Below are 14973 nucleotides of genomic sequence, written 5' to 3'. Positions count from 1 at the left end.
CAGTGAGTGACCTTTTGAATGGGACATATTGCCATAATGCTTACGGAACTAGAATTTGAAAAGGGATAGATTACATCTTAATCAAATTGTAATTAATAATCAAAGACTGGCATACTACAATGTTATTGAGAAATGACCATTGTTAGATAAAATTGCCTGGAAAGTTAACCTAATAATGCACAGGTTTCAGACTGACACGATAAAACATTTATTGCGCTGTTGATTATACACTACATTCACTGAAGTCATACTTAAGATATGTGAACATGAACAATAAAATGGAAAGTTTGAAAAAAAAACATCCCAGAAAACACAGTTAAACATTATAGAAGACACTAGTAACATAGGCGTGGTGAAAGATTAACAATGGAGGTTACAGACATTGTTTCCGTTCCAGACGATACATTCAGCAGGACGACACTTCCTAACATGCAACAAAACACATTTTTAAAAGTATTTTAAAAAAAATCTAAAATGATCAATTCATGTACATTTATTCTCTTCATGTCAAAGATCAGTTTAGTTAAAAACATGAGTGATCTTTATTTTGTTTGGCTGCATCATTGATCACAGCATGCATGTGTCTCATACATATAGGATAGGAGGACAGAGGATCTACTGTCAAATGTTTCACAGCCAGACAGCCTTGCCAAAGGGAGCTGGCTGGTTTATCAGCTTTCCCCCAACTGCATCTCTTAATTCAACTGAAGCAGTCCACCAGCACAGGCATGTGAGGGACAGCTGCCCTTGCCCGTTTGTCGTATCCCTGCAGTAGCTGCCAATGGCCTCTTCCATCTTTGGCCAGGCTAGAGGCCACAACCCCTGGCCCATTCGGGAGCGCCTGGGAACACTGGTCCTCGGCCCACTGTATCCAGTCAGGCCAGCTGGCCTGGCCCACTCCCAGTCCATTGAGTGTGTTCAGGGTGGCATGTTCACCCTCCGTCAGCATTGTCAGGAAGCCTTTTGAAGACAGAATTGAGACCCAGAACTTCTTACTCATGTTGATAGGGTCCTAGCTACCTAAAAAATGGTTAGCCATTCATGTTAATGGTTGGCTTTAGCACCTAATGTCTATACCCACCCAGACACTAACCAGTACTGCCTAAGGCTGTTCCCAGCTGTCTGTGACCTTCTCTAGGACACTCAGTCTCCTCAAGTTCTGCAGGACAGCCTGGAGGGTCTCCCCTGGCAGGATCAAACAACCAGACACACTCAGACAACAGTAGCTCTCATAACAATGGTTAGCATCCGAGCACTGGATAGATTTGAAAACCTGCGATAGTTTGTCCTACCTAGCTCCTCTTCATACGAATCCAGCGTTGTCATTAACTCCGAGACACTGGTGGACTTCAAACCTTCTCCACCTGAGGGAAAGAACGAGAAGAGAAATAATAAGTTGCTTTCCAAAGGAGTGGCAGAAGGACATTTGGTTTTGGGCCCATGCAAATGACCCGTCATCCAACAATGCAGCTCACGGCCACCCACCTTTTCCACCAGTATCGCCTTTCAGTTTTCCGTCGCCGTGGTAAGGACTTCCGTTGCCGTCGGCACTGAGGCGAGACAGGAGCTCGCAGCGGCAGGCGCGGGCCTTTTCTAGCACGGCATTCATGTCCTGGGCCAGTCTGTGGTTGTCTACCAGCTCTGTGTGCACCTTCCTCCAGGCCATCTTGTACTCCATCAGGCATCCCTCCATCACTGTGCGTAATTCCTTCTCCTGAGACATCTGGCCCTGCAGGCCCTCCACCTCCTCACACCGCTACACCAGAGGGGAGAAAGAGGGGTTGGGGGATGAGAGGAGCGATGAAGTGGTTTAGAAATAAGGTTTTGGTTAGTTTTTGCTTCTTTATCGTGTAGACACCTTATGTAGCTGAATGGCCATCTCCTGCATCTCAGCCTCCAGCTGGTCAGCGTAGGCCTGCTCCAGAGCGTCACTAGGTGGCCGGGCACTACTGTGCCAACGTGCAATCGCTGAGGTCATCTTGCGCTTGGGTCCAAAAAGCCTGCAGCGGAGAAAACTAAGTAGATCAGAATGGAGAGACGTGCGATATTCTATTGTGCCCAGAGTAGGTCTGAGATGGACAGACAAAGTCAGTAGCCGATAGAATGTGGGTATGTCCCAGACAGTACGAGAAGGCTTTGGAGCCAAAGCTAGGTACGAGAGAGCACGGCGACGTACGTGATTCCCACTTCCTTAAGGTCATTCTCTGTGAGGGTGAGGAATATCCTTAGGTCAATGTCCTGTTCCTCCAACAGGGGGAGGTACTTGGAAAAGCCAATCTGCTCCAGGAACTCAGCCAGATCCTACAAGAGGGCAGGGGTCAAAGGTCAGGTATCGATCAGACACTGGTCGAGGGAAAAACACAACAGAACTCACTGAACAGCATGAAATATTCATGAATGTATAGTGATCCAACAACACTGACACGTGCCTTGGGACCTGCATAGTTGGGACGACCACCTACAGGCGAGCGCATCCCACAGTTCCCTGGGCCACCGGGCTGCACCGTTTCACTGCTGCTACCATGGCGACCTTTGCCTTTACCGTGATGACCCTTGTTTGCGCGGCGGGAGCAGCTCTTTTTAGCCTGATCCGAGTCCTAAAAAGGACAAAGGTACATTGTGAATGGAGGACAAAAGGGATCACTGGAATCACCATTGTGGTATGTGAATGCGTCACCGTGCCTTGTGCGGTTACCTCGTTACTCTCCAGCGAGCCCTCCCGGCTAAGTCCGATCACACGGGGAAGTCCCTCGCTGCTGCTACTGCTGCTCCTCATGGTGGGCATGTCGTTATCAAAGAAGGGGCTCTCATCTATAGCGGAATCACAGCAGCTGGATTAGCAACATGGCGGAATGGGTAGAAGTGTAGACTGGTATTTCTGTGTAGAGGAAACGTGTAACGTTGCTGCTGTTGTAGGACGATCTACTGCCAAATAAGTGAACAGGTGAACGGTTAAGAGTGCTTAACTATGTAGTCATACCTCTGCTGCTGTTGCTCTGGCCGTCCAGCTCGTTGATAGGCGAGGTGACATCACGGAAACACATGCCCTCACTCTGCTCCCCGACATCACGGAATGCAATGTATCCCGGGGGCGCCACCGCTGGCTCTATAGGAATGTGAATAATAGCTATGTCAAACAAGGTCCAAAAGGACAATATCTGGCAGCAGAGCAGTAATTGGATTCAGCACAACCATTTCAACTTCTTCTGTGGAATAGATACAGCTGTAATAGAGAGGTAACCTAAAGAACGCTACCTGAGTGTTTGCTGGGGCCTCCCACTCTGAATTTGGCGATGGCTTGAGGCCCATCGTGGATGCTGGGGCCTTTGGCTCGGCTGCGACTCAAGCGACTCAGTCTGGGGGTAGCACTGCTGTCAGAGTCCTCCGACGAGCTCAGGTCCTCAAAGTGTCCTGTGGGGGACAGACGTAGGTGCAATGAGAACCTAAACTGCTCCACCACAATTGTTCCAAAACTTAAAAAAGGTCAGACTTAAAGAGTAATCTTAGTAAGCAAATCCTCCCCTGCACCTGTTTTGGCTTTAGGAGAGCGCATGTCAATGAGGCTGGCGATCTTTGTGTGGCCGTACATCATAGCCAGGGCACGGGCGGTCTCTCCTTTGGCATTCCGCTCATCTACTTTGACACCCTGAGACAAGAGTTATCATATACAAACTAGGTTTCAGTACCCCTTCAACAGATTTGCATCAGGTACGTATTTGAGACTAACATATGAAAATGACAGTACTGTAAATACTAGCAAACGAAAACCTACTCACGTGGTCAAGGAGGCATTGTACAATGATTTCATGTCCAGAAGCAGCAGCCTCCATCAGCGGAGTGAAGCCAGACCCTGGCTCTCTGCAGGTGAGAAACGTGTCATTACACACCTCATGATTGAATAGTGGGACATAGATTGTTGTGGTTGTATTAATTTGACTGACGATACTCACTTCACATTGACATTGGCATTGCTATCCAGCAGGAACTTGACCATCTGCTGGTGGCCAGTGCTGGTGCAGTGGTACAGGGCTGTCCAGCCTCGAGAGTCCTTCAGCTCCAACTCAGCACCTTGCTTTTGGGAGATAAAACTAGGAAATGTTTTCATAGTGTACAATAACACCACCACCACCCATTACACTAAAATTAAACCTAAACTGAGGTTTATTTGAGGTGAAAATTAGAAAAATGTTTGATTCAGAAAAGTAAATCTGACCTGCATTAGGAAGTAGGCAATGCTTTCATTCCCACAGCTCGCTGCCAGCATAAGGGGTGTCAGACCTTTGCCAGTGGTGGCATTAACGTTCACTCCAGCCTCCAGCAAAAGATTAGCAATGTTGTCATGCCCAATATATGAGGAATACATCAGGGGAGTCCAGCCACCAATGTTCTTGCTGTCCAAGTTCAACTCCCCTCTAAAAAGACATAGCAGTACATTACTATCAATGAGTGTTGAGAAGCATCCAGTCTCTCTCTCACAAACACACACAATTGATGAGGTACTTACTTTTTAATACACTCTGATACCACATCATACTGGCCAATAGAGCAGGCGGTGTGGAGGTCGAGGGGTACATCCAATTCTTCAGGTCGTACTAAAGTGTTAATGTCCCCTAGCCACAGGGAGAGGCTGACACCAAACTGCTCCGATTCACTCGCCTCATCGCTCAACTCCGACATTCTCAACCCAGACCAGGCAAGCTCCCACTGCACCGCTGTAATCTGCACACAAGATACCCAATTTAGAAAGGATGCCATGGAGAAATGTTTTCTAGCGAGCAATCTTTGGCCTGGTCCCATACTGTATGTGTTGTAGCCAACTCTTCTGTCATTGTCATGTAGCTAGCTAAGAAAACAGGCTAAGCAAATTTGTAGCCCCTTTTTGGATGGGGCTAACAACAGCAAACTAGCTACGTTAGCTAGCTAACGTTCGTTATCTAGCCATTTTAATATAGACTCACACGCACACAGTCAAAAACTGACAGGGCTGTTGGACAGAGGAAACAACAGATATATTAAGCAATAGTTTAAGCATTTAAATTTACCGTAAAAACTAGTTATTTTGAGTTTTTCTTCAGTTGCCCAGTCTTCAAGACTTCTCTTGTTTGCTTGTGTTACAATTACATTTGCTCGGGTGACTGCCCAAAGTTGTGCAGTCAATATTTCTGGTAGTTGTAGTCATTTTTCTTTGAGAACTAAATGCTTAAAGTAAACATTTGGGTGGGTAACTTCATTTCCCATGATTCCTAGCTCCAGAAACAGTCAGGGTTTTGTGGACTCTCCCCGGTCAAGACCTTTTAAACCTCATTATGTACATCATATTTACCCCAGTCATACAGTATTTGATTGATAGAGATACACAAAATAAGTAGCAAGAGAAACTATGGCATGAAATAGTACACACTGAAGCTGCCCCATGGGCACATTTGTAACGTTGTTCTCCCTCCTGAACTCAAGACCACTGTTGCTGGACAATGCTAACCTTTCAGTTTCAATAAAGGTAGAGATGGTCGTAGATTGATGTAACTTAAATGAATTCATGCGAGATGCAGATATTTACCCAAATTGTCCATTTTATTAATCAAAAGGTTTACAATACTTAATCAAACCACAACCAATAGCATTATAATCAACCAAAACCATTCAAAAGCAAAGAACTTTAAAAATGGATTAATTTGTATTTGTCTATAGAGTAAGACTGATTTCTTGAGTAAATACTTCCCCAGAGCAAATCAGAGGAAGTTAAAGCAGAACTCTTCATTAGCAGGAGTGAAGACAAAAGTTGAGTTCTCCTGGTTCAGCACACTTGTGTTTGGAGTCTGTGCCTGTAAATTCTCTTGTTGACTCGTTGCATTGGATTTTAAGTGTAGAGTCTCTGTTTTACCTTCCGCTTTCCTGTGGAAAATAGACTTCTTAGCAGGGTCTGTCACTACTTTGACCTGAGCCGATGTCATTGCTGAAATATAAAAAGATAAATACTTAGTTGCCACATATTTCTATCTATCATCATTTGCAGTATTTCTGGTCTGACTTTAGTGTAAGCTGCATGTTTATTTTTTTCCACTTCAAGCCTGTTTAAATTTTAACTTATATGTGTCTTGCTGTATCGTTAGATATTACTTCACTGTTGGCGCTAGGAACACAAGGACTTCGATACACCTGCAATAACATCTGCTAAATATTTGTATGCGACCAATAAAATGTGATTTGTACTCATTGTACTCACTCACCAGCCTGAATCAATTTGAACTGCTTGTGCTTCTCCTCCTCCATCTTCTTCCTGTAGTCCCCAGACATGGCCCTCATCACCTGCCTCTTCTTTGCCAGGGGGGCTTTGGAGCTGCGCAGCGTCTTAAGGGCACGAGAGGCCTCCTCCTCTACAGACAGCAAAGACTCAAGATATAATCCCACATCAAACTTTTTATGCATCTCATAACAATCTACTTCTTCACTGTTGTTGTTATGAACATCTCACATTTGAATGTACTGTTTATCGTACACTTCAGAGATCAACTGGATTCTAGAGTCTAAACTACACCCACTCTGTTTTGGCGTAGCCTTCAGAGTAGCCATGCCCAGCTCCAGCTGCTCAATGCACCAGTCAAGCTCTCTTTTTAGCTGCTGTTCTGTAGTCTGAAAAATACAACCAAAAGTTGAACTGATATACACCAGCCACACTGAATCAAATATAAATACTAAATTCAAACAACACCATCACCCACCAGCATTGTGCCATCCTCCCCACGAGACCCTTCTGTGTCTGTCAAGTTCGTCATCTGTTTTTGCTGTCCTTCACTGGCTTTTTTCTTATGACCTGATTTCTTATTTTTCTTGGCTTTAGAAGATGTGGTTGGCTCAGGTGCTTTAATTACTTGTTGAGCGTTTTGGCCCTGAGGCTTTTCCTCTTTGGACTCTTTCAGGGCTACAGCCCCTGAGGGTACTGGTGTGCCAATTTCTTTCTCCATCTTCCCTGGTGTACTAACAGGGATTTGGAAGTTGAATGCAAAACCAGAATCCTGTTCTGTCGAAGAGGTGGATGTTTTTGTCAGTAATCCTGCAAACTGGTGTTTCACATCTGAGAGGGCAGTTTCTGCCCCCTGTGCTGCTGGTGCACCCTCAGGGAAGAAGTTGAAGGTGAAAGAGTTTTCACTGCGTACCCAGAGTTGTTTCTCTGTTCTGCTTTGTTGGTTCTGTTCGCCTTGGGCAGTGTCATTCACCTGAGGCTCAAAGTCTGCTCCAAAACATACAAATACAAGCACATGCAGAGACACAGTATTAAAACAGACTACAATGCATAAGAATGTAAAGGAATTTCTTGTAATGACTTGTTGTGTCCTACCTATGACCAGTGTCTTATGCTCTGTCATGATTCACTCAGTTCCAGCTATTTCCAGATGAACACTCTGAAGACACTCATATAACTTCTGTTTCAATCAAATGAGATGTAGATTGCTGCAGAAAGATTATGCCAAAGCTGAACATGACATCTGAACATGACATAAAGTGTCACTAGCGGACGATCAAAGTATTGTTTTTGCACCCTTAAGGCCCTTTCTCACCAAGTCTGTTGCGTTTTTTTTTGTACGAATTGTTGTTTATTAAGATATAGGCTAATGATATAACACGAAGCTTAGCCTATAGGTCTAGGTCTATCTAGGTCTACCTGGCTACGGCTGGTGAGTGTAGGCAATGCTCGCTGGGAAGCAGTTCCCTGCGCTTCACTCAATTTGCTTGCGTTGCCATGTCTAGACACAATTGTATATGTTACAGTTACCTAGAATCAGTTTGTCAAATAATGATGGGGTTTAAAAAATAAAAAAAACATGCACACATGCTGTTTATCATATAATTCCCTGTGCTGAGACACAAACACGATCAGTCTGTCAGACAAGTTTACCTTTGTGATAAAGATCACGTGTCCCTGATAACGATTTCTATTGGTCAACATCTTTTTTTGGAAAGCGAAAATACGCAAAAATCGAACCTGTTTCGAATAAATAATGGGCGGATTGCAGCAGGACGATATTTCACAATTGGTGTGAATGGCGTCATAAACAAGACGTGCTCGTATTTATGTTTTTAACGGACCTGGTGAGAAGAGGCCTTTATGCTCACCTTTGAAAAGATTCACAACGCTATTTCAAGCAACCAAATAAAAATGTTTGGCAGACTTTCTTCGACAGGCATGCATCACCAAACTGTATCAAATACATGTATGACTAATTCTAACTGTGGCTATGTATTTACCGGGCATGCATCAAGCATTGTGTACACGTCCATCCTTATTCCGAACCGGCAAAGTTTCCAAATACTTTTGGTTCCGCTTTTCATATTTTTGTTGTTGCCACTGTCTAGATTGAAAATTAACTAAAAAGTGTTACGTTTAATTTGTTTACCGGTATGTTATTTATCATTAAACTAGTCTCACATTTCGCTTGGATAAACTTGTTACAAATTTGATTCAATTTGTAAAGAAGACTGCGTCATTTTGGTTTGACCAATACAAAGCGTTTTGCTGATGTTTGTGGGCAGGTCTACAAATCAGACATAAAAAAGTATAAATAGAATGTGCCGTTTCCGCTTAACGAACAGTCACCGAAGCGGTTCAAGACAGCATTTGAAAAAAAATATTGAACGTCTGTTTTGGTCACAGAGGTAGCAAGCTAAGATTTTATCTAAATTAATACGGTGTGTAAATGTGTGGTGGTTCATGTCAATGTTCGTTTTGATATTATGTAGGTAGCCAAAACTATCAAGCGAGGTTTTGTTGGTAACGTTAGTTAACTACTGTAAAACAGAACTGTAGTTTGTCTAGGCAGCTAACTACAGCACCTACCTAGCATAACGTGTTTAGTCATGTTTACGATTTGCGACATACAAGCGACTCGTTTTTGATTGTGCTGTGCGTTCTACGATTTTCGCTGAGTAAGGTAACTTACTTCACCCAGGCCTTGAAGGCCATTGTGTGGCAATGGGAATATGATTCCTCGGTGTAGGCGCCATGTTACAAAATGGGCAGCTGCCGGGCATCTTTGAAGATAAACGAAACGTGTAGGTTACAAGCCGCGTAATGGTGGCTTGAAAAGCAGATTAACAGTAGTTGGTGCGCACATTCTTTTGAACTAGCGTTCAGTTTGGTTTGCCCTTAACAATCTATTAATGAGCAGTTAATTACTGATGTGGATGTTAGTTTTAGCCAACTACTCACATCTTGGTACTATGTAAAATGTCTAGTTAGAATAGTTAACGTTAGTTTCAATTGACCCGCCACCGGTTCAGATAGTTGGCGCCCTGGCTACTTCCAGTGTGTTCAACTATGTCCTGTTCCTGGCCAGCCGACTTGCCAGTTATCAAGTGGCTATCTAGTAATCCCATATTCCACACGATTACAATTATATTTTCCAAAGCTAACGTTATTAAACTACACAATGCTAATCTCGATTTGTCATTTTGGTGGTTTATTTTTATTCTATCATGGCTGCCGTTTCCTACTAGCTGCGGTAGCTAACTTGGCGTTATTATAAGGCCCGTATGACGCTAATATTAGCCTATTGACTGTAGGTGCATGCCAACTGATAACTACATTTACATTTACGTCATTTAGCTATTTACTGCAATAATCTAGAGCAACCACACTAGCCAGGTCTCAACTAGTCAATTTGCTGGCCTTCAGTAACCTTGACTAAGGATCAGTTTGCGCTTACTTTAATACTAATGCCACTCTTTTCCTTACACATTTGAATTTGATATATTTTCAGAAGTCAATTGAGTCATGGCACGTACTAAGCAGACCGCCCGTAAATCCACTGGCGGAAAAGCGCCCAGAAAACAGCTGGCCACCAAGGCTGCAAGGAAAAGCGCACCATCTACTGGCGGTGTGAAGAAGCCTCACAGATACAGGTAACACTTTTCACCTGGAAGTTCTCGATTTTCTGCCATGTTGGACTTCTGGGCAAATGTTTTGACTCGCCTGCAGATACTGATTTTAATGTGTTTTGTGTAGGCCGGGTACAGTGGCACTGAGAGAAATCCGTAGGTATCAGAAATCCACTGAGCTGCTGATCAGGAAGCTGCCCTTCCAGCGTCTGGTCCGTGAAATTGCCCAGGACTTCAAGACTGACCTCCGCTTCCAGAGTGCAGCCATTGGCGCTCTGCAGGCAAGTTAACTTTATGATTGGAACAGATTGATTTTGTTAGGTGTAGTCACATGGGTGCTGATTTTAGAATTACCAATGTTAAAGCAACATTGGACCACCCAAAGTGGTGAGCCAGAGTGGCCTTGCTTCCAACTGTGTCCCAAGTAACTGATGTAATGGTTTGCTGCTGCACTAAAAGGGATACTTCGGGAGCATGCTAGCAGATACCATAGACTTCCAGTCATTGCACTAAGGCTAGTTAGCGTTGGCTCGCAAAACTTACTTCCTTCATACTGGACAGACATAAAAATAGTCTCCACAAATTCAACTATCCCTTTAAGATGTAATTGTTACTTTCTGAGAAATGCTTGTTTTCTCCAAATACAGGAAGCCAGTGAAGCATACCTTGTTGGCCTGTTTGAGGACACCAACCTGTGTGCCATCCATGCCAAGAGGGTCACCATCATGCCCAAAGACATTCAGCTGGCCAGGCGAATCCGAGGCGAGCGTGCATAATATGAACACTTTTTGAACTCCCTCTTTGGAGGGTAACTAGGTGGGTGGGCATGGTTGGGGCTGTGTTTTCTCTGAACTATGAATTAGTATGTACTAGTTTCAATTAATTTTGTAATGTCTCATTGGTAGGATAAAGGCTTGTGATTTATAGTACAGAAGTAGCAAGTGTCTTGCCAAACATTCCTAACCTCTCAGGTTTTGAAAGTGTATTTTAGAAATGGTTGATACCTTCAGGTCATCTTGTAATGTGCATGAGTCATGTGGAGTAGAACTGTTTTTAATCTCATTATGGCCATTTGTTGTAAATAAACTTTCCACTACCTCATGTTTGGTTTATTACCCCCTCTTCTTTTATGGACATTCTGGGCTGACAGTGTATACTTTCTTGGCCTTGCGTGAGGTGAGGCATAGTAGACACTAGCCATGAGTGGCAACGTTAATTCTGTACAGTTGCATTTTCACAATTTCTTTGATAGGGAGGGATCTTTGTCTATAAAATGTAATCGCTCAGCAATTTCCTGGTTGAAATTCTACATTCGCCTAATTTCTGTTTGGGGAAAAAAAAGGTGTAGAATCATTGTACCCTCTAAACCGCTGTGATATTTTCCATTACAAAAATATTTTCAGCTGGTGTACAAAACCGAAAGTAAGACATACGATATTTGCCGTGAAGACTAGAAATCATGAAAATGGCTTAATTTCATCCCGTTGGGCCAAAGACTTGCGGCGAAGTCGTTTACAGCAAAGTGGTTTCACTTTACGCATAAACTTCATTCGATATGCTACGTAAGTTACTACAATGTCGCAAATCATGAATTACGTGCTCTAGTCATGTGACAACGAATGCCATGTTACATTATGCCTATGTTGGCGACTGCTTAATATGCAGCTGTTTTAAAGGGCAGATACACAACAAAATGGACGCCCCGCGTTTTCGGTAGAAAACTGAGGGATGGCCCTAGAAATGTAACAATTCTCAGATGAGAGCTGTGGATGCAAGGAATGACCATCCATAATATCAACATTGTTTTAACCATGAGGCTATAGTTTGTTTACCAACATGGAAAAAAAGCTTTTAGGTTCTCATGGAGTGTACCAGTTGAATTAAGTTCACGAGGCATTTACAATCAATGGATGTAATTTAAGTCTGTCAAATGTTAGTTTGAGCTTGTGTCCATTAAGCCTACGGAATTTGTCTGCATGAATTTGAGCAATAAAAGCCTCTTCAATATGTTGGGATCCGCACTATTCAGCTGTTGCAAGAGCGCTTTCGTCACTGGCTGTCCACTGGTATCAAAACGATTGACAGTTCAGTGCTCGAGTTCAACCATTATTGGGTTTAAATTTACATTTGTGAACTGCCAAATAGCGCAAATAGCTTAATAGGAGTGCAGCAGTGTGCTTCACATCAATGCGCTAAGTATCCGTATCGCCTTACCTCCAAGCGTTTTTTCAAGTTGGATAATCTTTGGATGCAGACAGTCGCACCGTCGGAAGACATACCTTGGGCTGTAGTCTACAACTGCATATTCCTGCTCTTTTCCCGCGAACCAAACTGTCAGTGACTCGCTCAGGTGGAACAAATTAAATGTGCGTATTTTTTCGATGCTGATTTAAATTCAGAAAGGATGTTTGCAAAAAATACTTCTCAATGAAAAGTAATTATCGAATAAATCTTTTTTTTCTAAAGTATAATCTGATTACAATATTTTTGCTGGTAATGTAACGGATTAGTTGCCGTTTTTGTAATCCCTTACATGTCCCCAACCCTGTCCATAGCCTACACTTTCCATTATTGGCGAGCATGCGCAAAAACCAGAGTGGGCATGTTTGACAAAACAATCAGTTGAAAATGTGATGGAAACGCTGAACTTTTTGGTATGTGGAAACTTGAACGCCAAAATGCTTTGTGCGCCACACCACACAGCATTTTACTCACAAGCCATTTTGGAAAGCCATCTGGTGGGGAAAATGAAGATTTTAGAATAGTTGCACAAATCTGTCGCCAATTGGGTGGAAATGTAAACCTAAATCGGTAGTTAGGACTAAATTAAGGCAATTTTAATTGAAGCAAAATTACTTATACAAAGCAAACATGATCAGTCAAAGAACATTTCACAACCAGAGGTTAAAACAAGTGGCTCTACTAAAGGCATTGCTTCCAATACATTAACTACAATTGCATTTCTGTGTCTGCAAAACATTCAATGTAATGCAACTTGGTTAATTTCACTCAGATTTGCTTAGTGTACATGTCATCCTGCAGTGGCTAGGTAATGGCCCCTGCCATTGTATGTCAAGTATAAACTGCATCAATGTTACCTTCACACTATTCTGACAACTGGCCAGGTTAACGTGTTGTATTTCCTATAGGGTTTTACATTTAGAAAAATAAGTGTGATGTGAACCATTTTGAGTGACGTCAAAGGATTTGTACATGGAGATAGATGCAGACCGAGTGAAAGTGGAGCCTGTATCAATATTTTCCAACAGAACAGATTGTCAATTGATCATAGTCTAAATCTTGATGGTGAAAAATTTAATGACAATTGGATTTTGGACAATAACTATTGAGCCTCTGCACTTATGGACACAGGTGGACAATAGTCAGAACATTACAATACATCTTATGAACATTGCTCTTCGGTCTGGAAGCATACACCAATTGTGCATGCCATAGACATGGCCTAATCTAGCTAAAATAAATAGCCTTAAATTATACTTTTTTTTTTAAATGGCACAATATTAGCTAGATTTGCTTTGTTCTTCATCTGAGAGTAAGCCAGGTAACTGTTCATAGAGATTCTTCTCAAGCTGTTCATCAATAACCGTCTCGCCCCTGAGTGCGCACCACAGCAAGAAGCTCACCCCTAAGAGACTGATGGGGAGGACTTTCCACCATGGCCGCTGATACTTGCTTCCCAGGGACTGGTCTACATTCCAAGTCTTGTGACTGGCTTTACTGCTAGAGAACTTGATGGGTTGACTAAACTCTTCATCATCCTCATCTGCTGGTTTCTTTGACTTAGCCAGGCAATGGGAGGTCAAGCAGAGGGTCCGTATATGGTTCAATCTCAAAAGAAAAAGAGAACAACCTTTTTAGAATCTACAAAAACACTTAAAAAGCCAAAGTGACAACTGTTACATATCAAGAAATAGAATAATACAATACTGCCACCTGTTGATGTATTTTGGAAGCTGGCCTGGGCTGTGCATTCTATCATCTTTTGGCTACAACACACAAGCTATTTAGCAATCATGTAATCTTTTTCCTTTTCATATTTGAAAGAGCTTCAGATATGCAGCTACTCATGATCACAGATCTGACCGCAGGAAATGTAAGTAACTAGCAATCCCTGTTAACTAATGCGTAAATCACTTCTAACTGAGCATATATGAGGTGCCGGAAGCTTCAATAGAACTCCCAAGTCAAATCGGAAGGTCAAATAACCAATGACAATACATTGGGAACACTCATGCGAGTGATGATTTTAAAACCTGAACCAAATGTGTACTACTTTGCTAACTTGCCTCTGTCAGGTTTGACTCATTGTCATTGTACCACTCACTGTCCATGAAAGTGAACATAAATAGCTATCTGGCTATATTTCTCATATTGTACATACCTCAGCTTTGTCTTGATACCATCAATCACAATCCCACGACACAGAGAATAGTGTGATAATCTAGATAAAACACGTCCTATTCTCGACATTTTGTAGAATGGTCATGTCATGGCAAAATCCTCAATTCGATGCAGGTCATGTAACATTTCGTCACACATATAACAATGAGACAGATATTTCACCGGATGTATAAATGTGAAGCATCCGGCTGGCGTTTCCACTCACTACCAAATATGGTGATGACTGTAACCGGCAGTGGGAGAAGATGGAGCGAGAGGGAACTGCGTTTTGTAGACTTTAACCTTAAATAAAAAATAAAATAAAAGCCGTTGTCGAGGAGAGCAAGAGCGAATTGAGTTATTGCACACGCGCACTTCACAAGGTGGGCGTTCCCTATCGGAAATATGCAAATACATTATCGCTAGCTTTTGCTTGGCCCTGCCCAACTCCCATTGGAAACGACAGGCTTTGGTCTATCTTGGGTTTAGTTAAAATACATCTTTGATTTCCTTGTGCAATGCATTGTGTCCGTCAATAAATTCGTTTGCGAGATGTTCGAGAGGAAGAGGCCTTTGAATTTTATACTATAATCCTAAATGCTAAAGATCACAAATGCAATATACTGTGCTTGCATAAAATGTTGGACAATATTGTCATCTTTTGTAATTGCAAGAGCATTCACCTTGAGACTACAAGTC

The 14973-nt window shown here is 42.6% G+C and overlaps 3 protein-coding genes and 1 non-coding gene across 14 annotated transcripts; 1 reads left to right on the top strand and 3 right to left on the bottom strand.

Moving 5' to 3' along the window:
- Positions 1-192: 192 nt before the first annotated feature.
- Positions 193-5145, bottom strand: anks3 (ankyrin repeat and sterile alpha motif domain containing 3). 3 transcript variants are annotated; one of them, XM_014158918.3, is made up of 16 exons: positions 5043-5145; positions 4505-4719; positions 4214-4412; positions 3951-4072; positions 3777-3858; positions 3529-3646; positions 3256-3411; positions 2981-3106; positions 2696-2811; positions 2430-2597; positions 2177-2301; positions 1859-2000; positions 1486-1756; positions 1293-1364; positions 1082-1185; positions 193-960 (listed from the first exon to the last, which is right to left on the bottom strand). In XM_014158918.3, exons 2-15 carry the CDS (start codon positions 4675-4677, stop codon positions 1103-1105), a joined length of 1953 nt encoding a protein of 650 aa, XP_014014393.1. In that variant the 5' UTR covers positions 4678-4719; positions 5043-5145; the 3' UTR covers positions 193-960; positions 1082-1102. The 3 variants fall into 3 exon arrangements, with proteins under 3 accessions (XP_014014393.1, XP_014014394.1, XP_014014396.1); XM_014158919.3 differs by having other exon boundaries at positions 1094-1185; XM_014158921.3 differs by having other exon boundaries at positions 2463-2597.
- A 407-nt stretch (positions 5146-5552) lies between these two features.
- c19h8orf33 (chromosome 19 C8orf33 homolog) lies at positions 5553-12446 on the bottom strand. 7 transcript variants are annotated; one of them, XM_014158925.3, is made up of 6 exons: positions 12088-12446; positions 7337-7449; positions 6720-7228; positions 6540-6630; positions 6228-6374; positions 5553-5953 (listed from the first exon to the last, which is right to left on the bottom strand). In XM_014158925.3, exons 2-6 carry the CDS (start codon positions 7362-7364, stop codon positions 5730-5732), a joined length of 999 nt encoding a protein of 332 aa, XP_014014400.2. In that variant the 5' UTR covers positions 7365-7449; positions 12088-12446; the 3' UTR covers positions 5553-5729. The 7 variants fall into 7 exon arrangements, with proteins under 7 accessions (XP_014014400.2, XP_045558496.2, XP_014014401.2 ...); XM_045702540.2 differs by having other exon boundaries at positions 12153-12265; XM_014158926.3 differs by lacking the exon at positions 12088-12446 and adding an exon at positions 8245-8335.
- Positions 8543-10974, top strand: h3f3d (H3 histone, family 3D). Of its 3 annotated transcripts, none has more exons than XM_014158930.3 (4): positions 8543-8652; positions 9756-9897; positions 10001-10154; positions 10521-10974. In XM_014158930.3, exons 2-4 carry the CDS (start codon positions 9770-9772, stop codon positions 10647-10649), a joined length of 411 nt encoding a protein of 136 aa, XP_014014405.1. In that variant the 5' UTR covers positions 8543-8652; positions 9756-9769; the 3' UTR covers positions 10650-10974. The 3 variants fall into 3 exon arrangements, with proteins under 3 accessions (XP_014014405.1, XP_082821982.1, XP_014014406.1); XM_082965856.1 differs by having other exon boundaries at positions 10001-10158; positions 10525-10974; XM_014158931.3 differs by having other exon boundaries at positions 8591-8685.
- A 721-nt stretch (positions 12447-13167) lies between the features above and the next one.
- On the bottom strand, positions 13168-14491 carry uqcc4 (ubiquinol-cytochrome c reductase complex assembly factor 4). The gene is made up of 2 exons (XR_014381654.1): positions 14276-14491; positions 13168-13722 (listed from the first exon to the last, which is right to left on the bottom strand). It is a non-coding gene; the product is annotated as a ubiquinol-cytochrome c reductase complex assembly factor 4 (transcript).
- Positions 14492-14973: the final 482 nt, after the last annotated feature.

The sequence above is a fragment of the Salmo salar genome, chromosome 19, assembly GCF_965601325.2.
Source record: "Salmo salar chromosome 19, fSalSal1, whole genome shotgun sequence".
Taxonomy (NCBI): Eukaryota; Metazoa; Chordata; class Actinopteri; order Salmoniformes; family Salmonidae; genus Salmo; species Salmo salar.
Note: the sequence above shows the minus strand (reverse complement) of the source record. Positions and strands in the feature narration are given on the sequence as shown.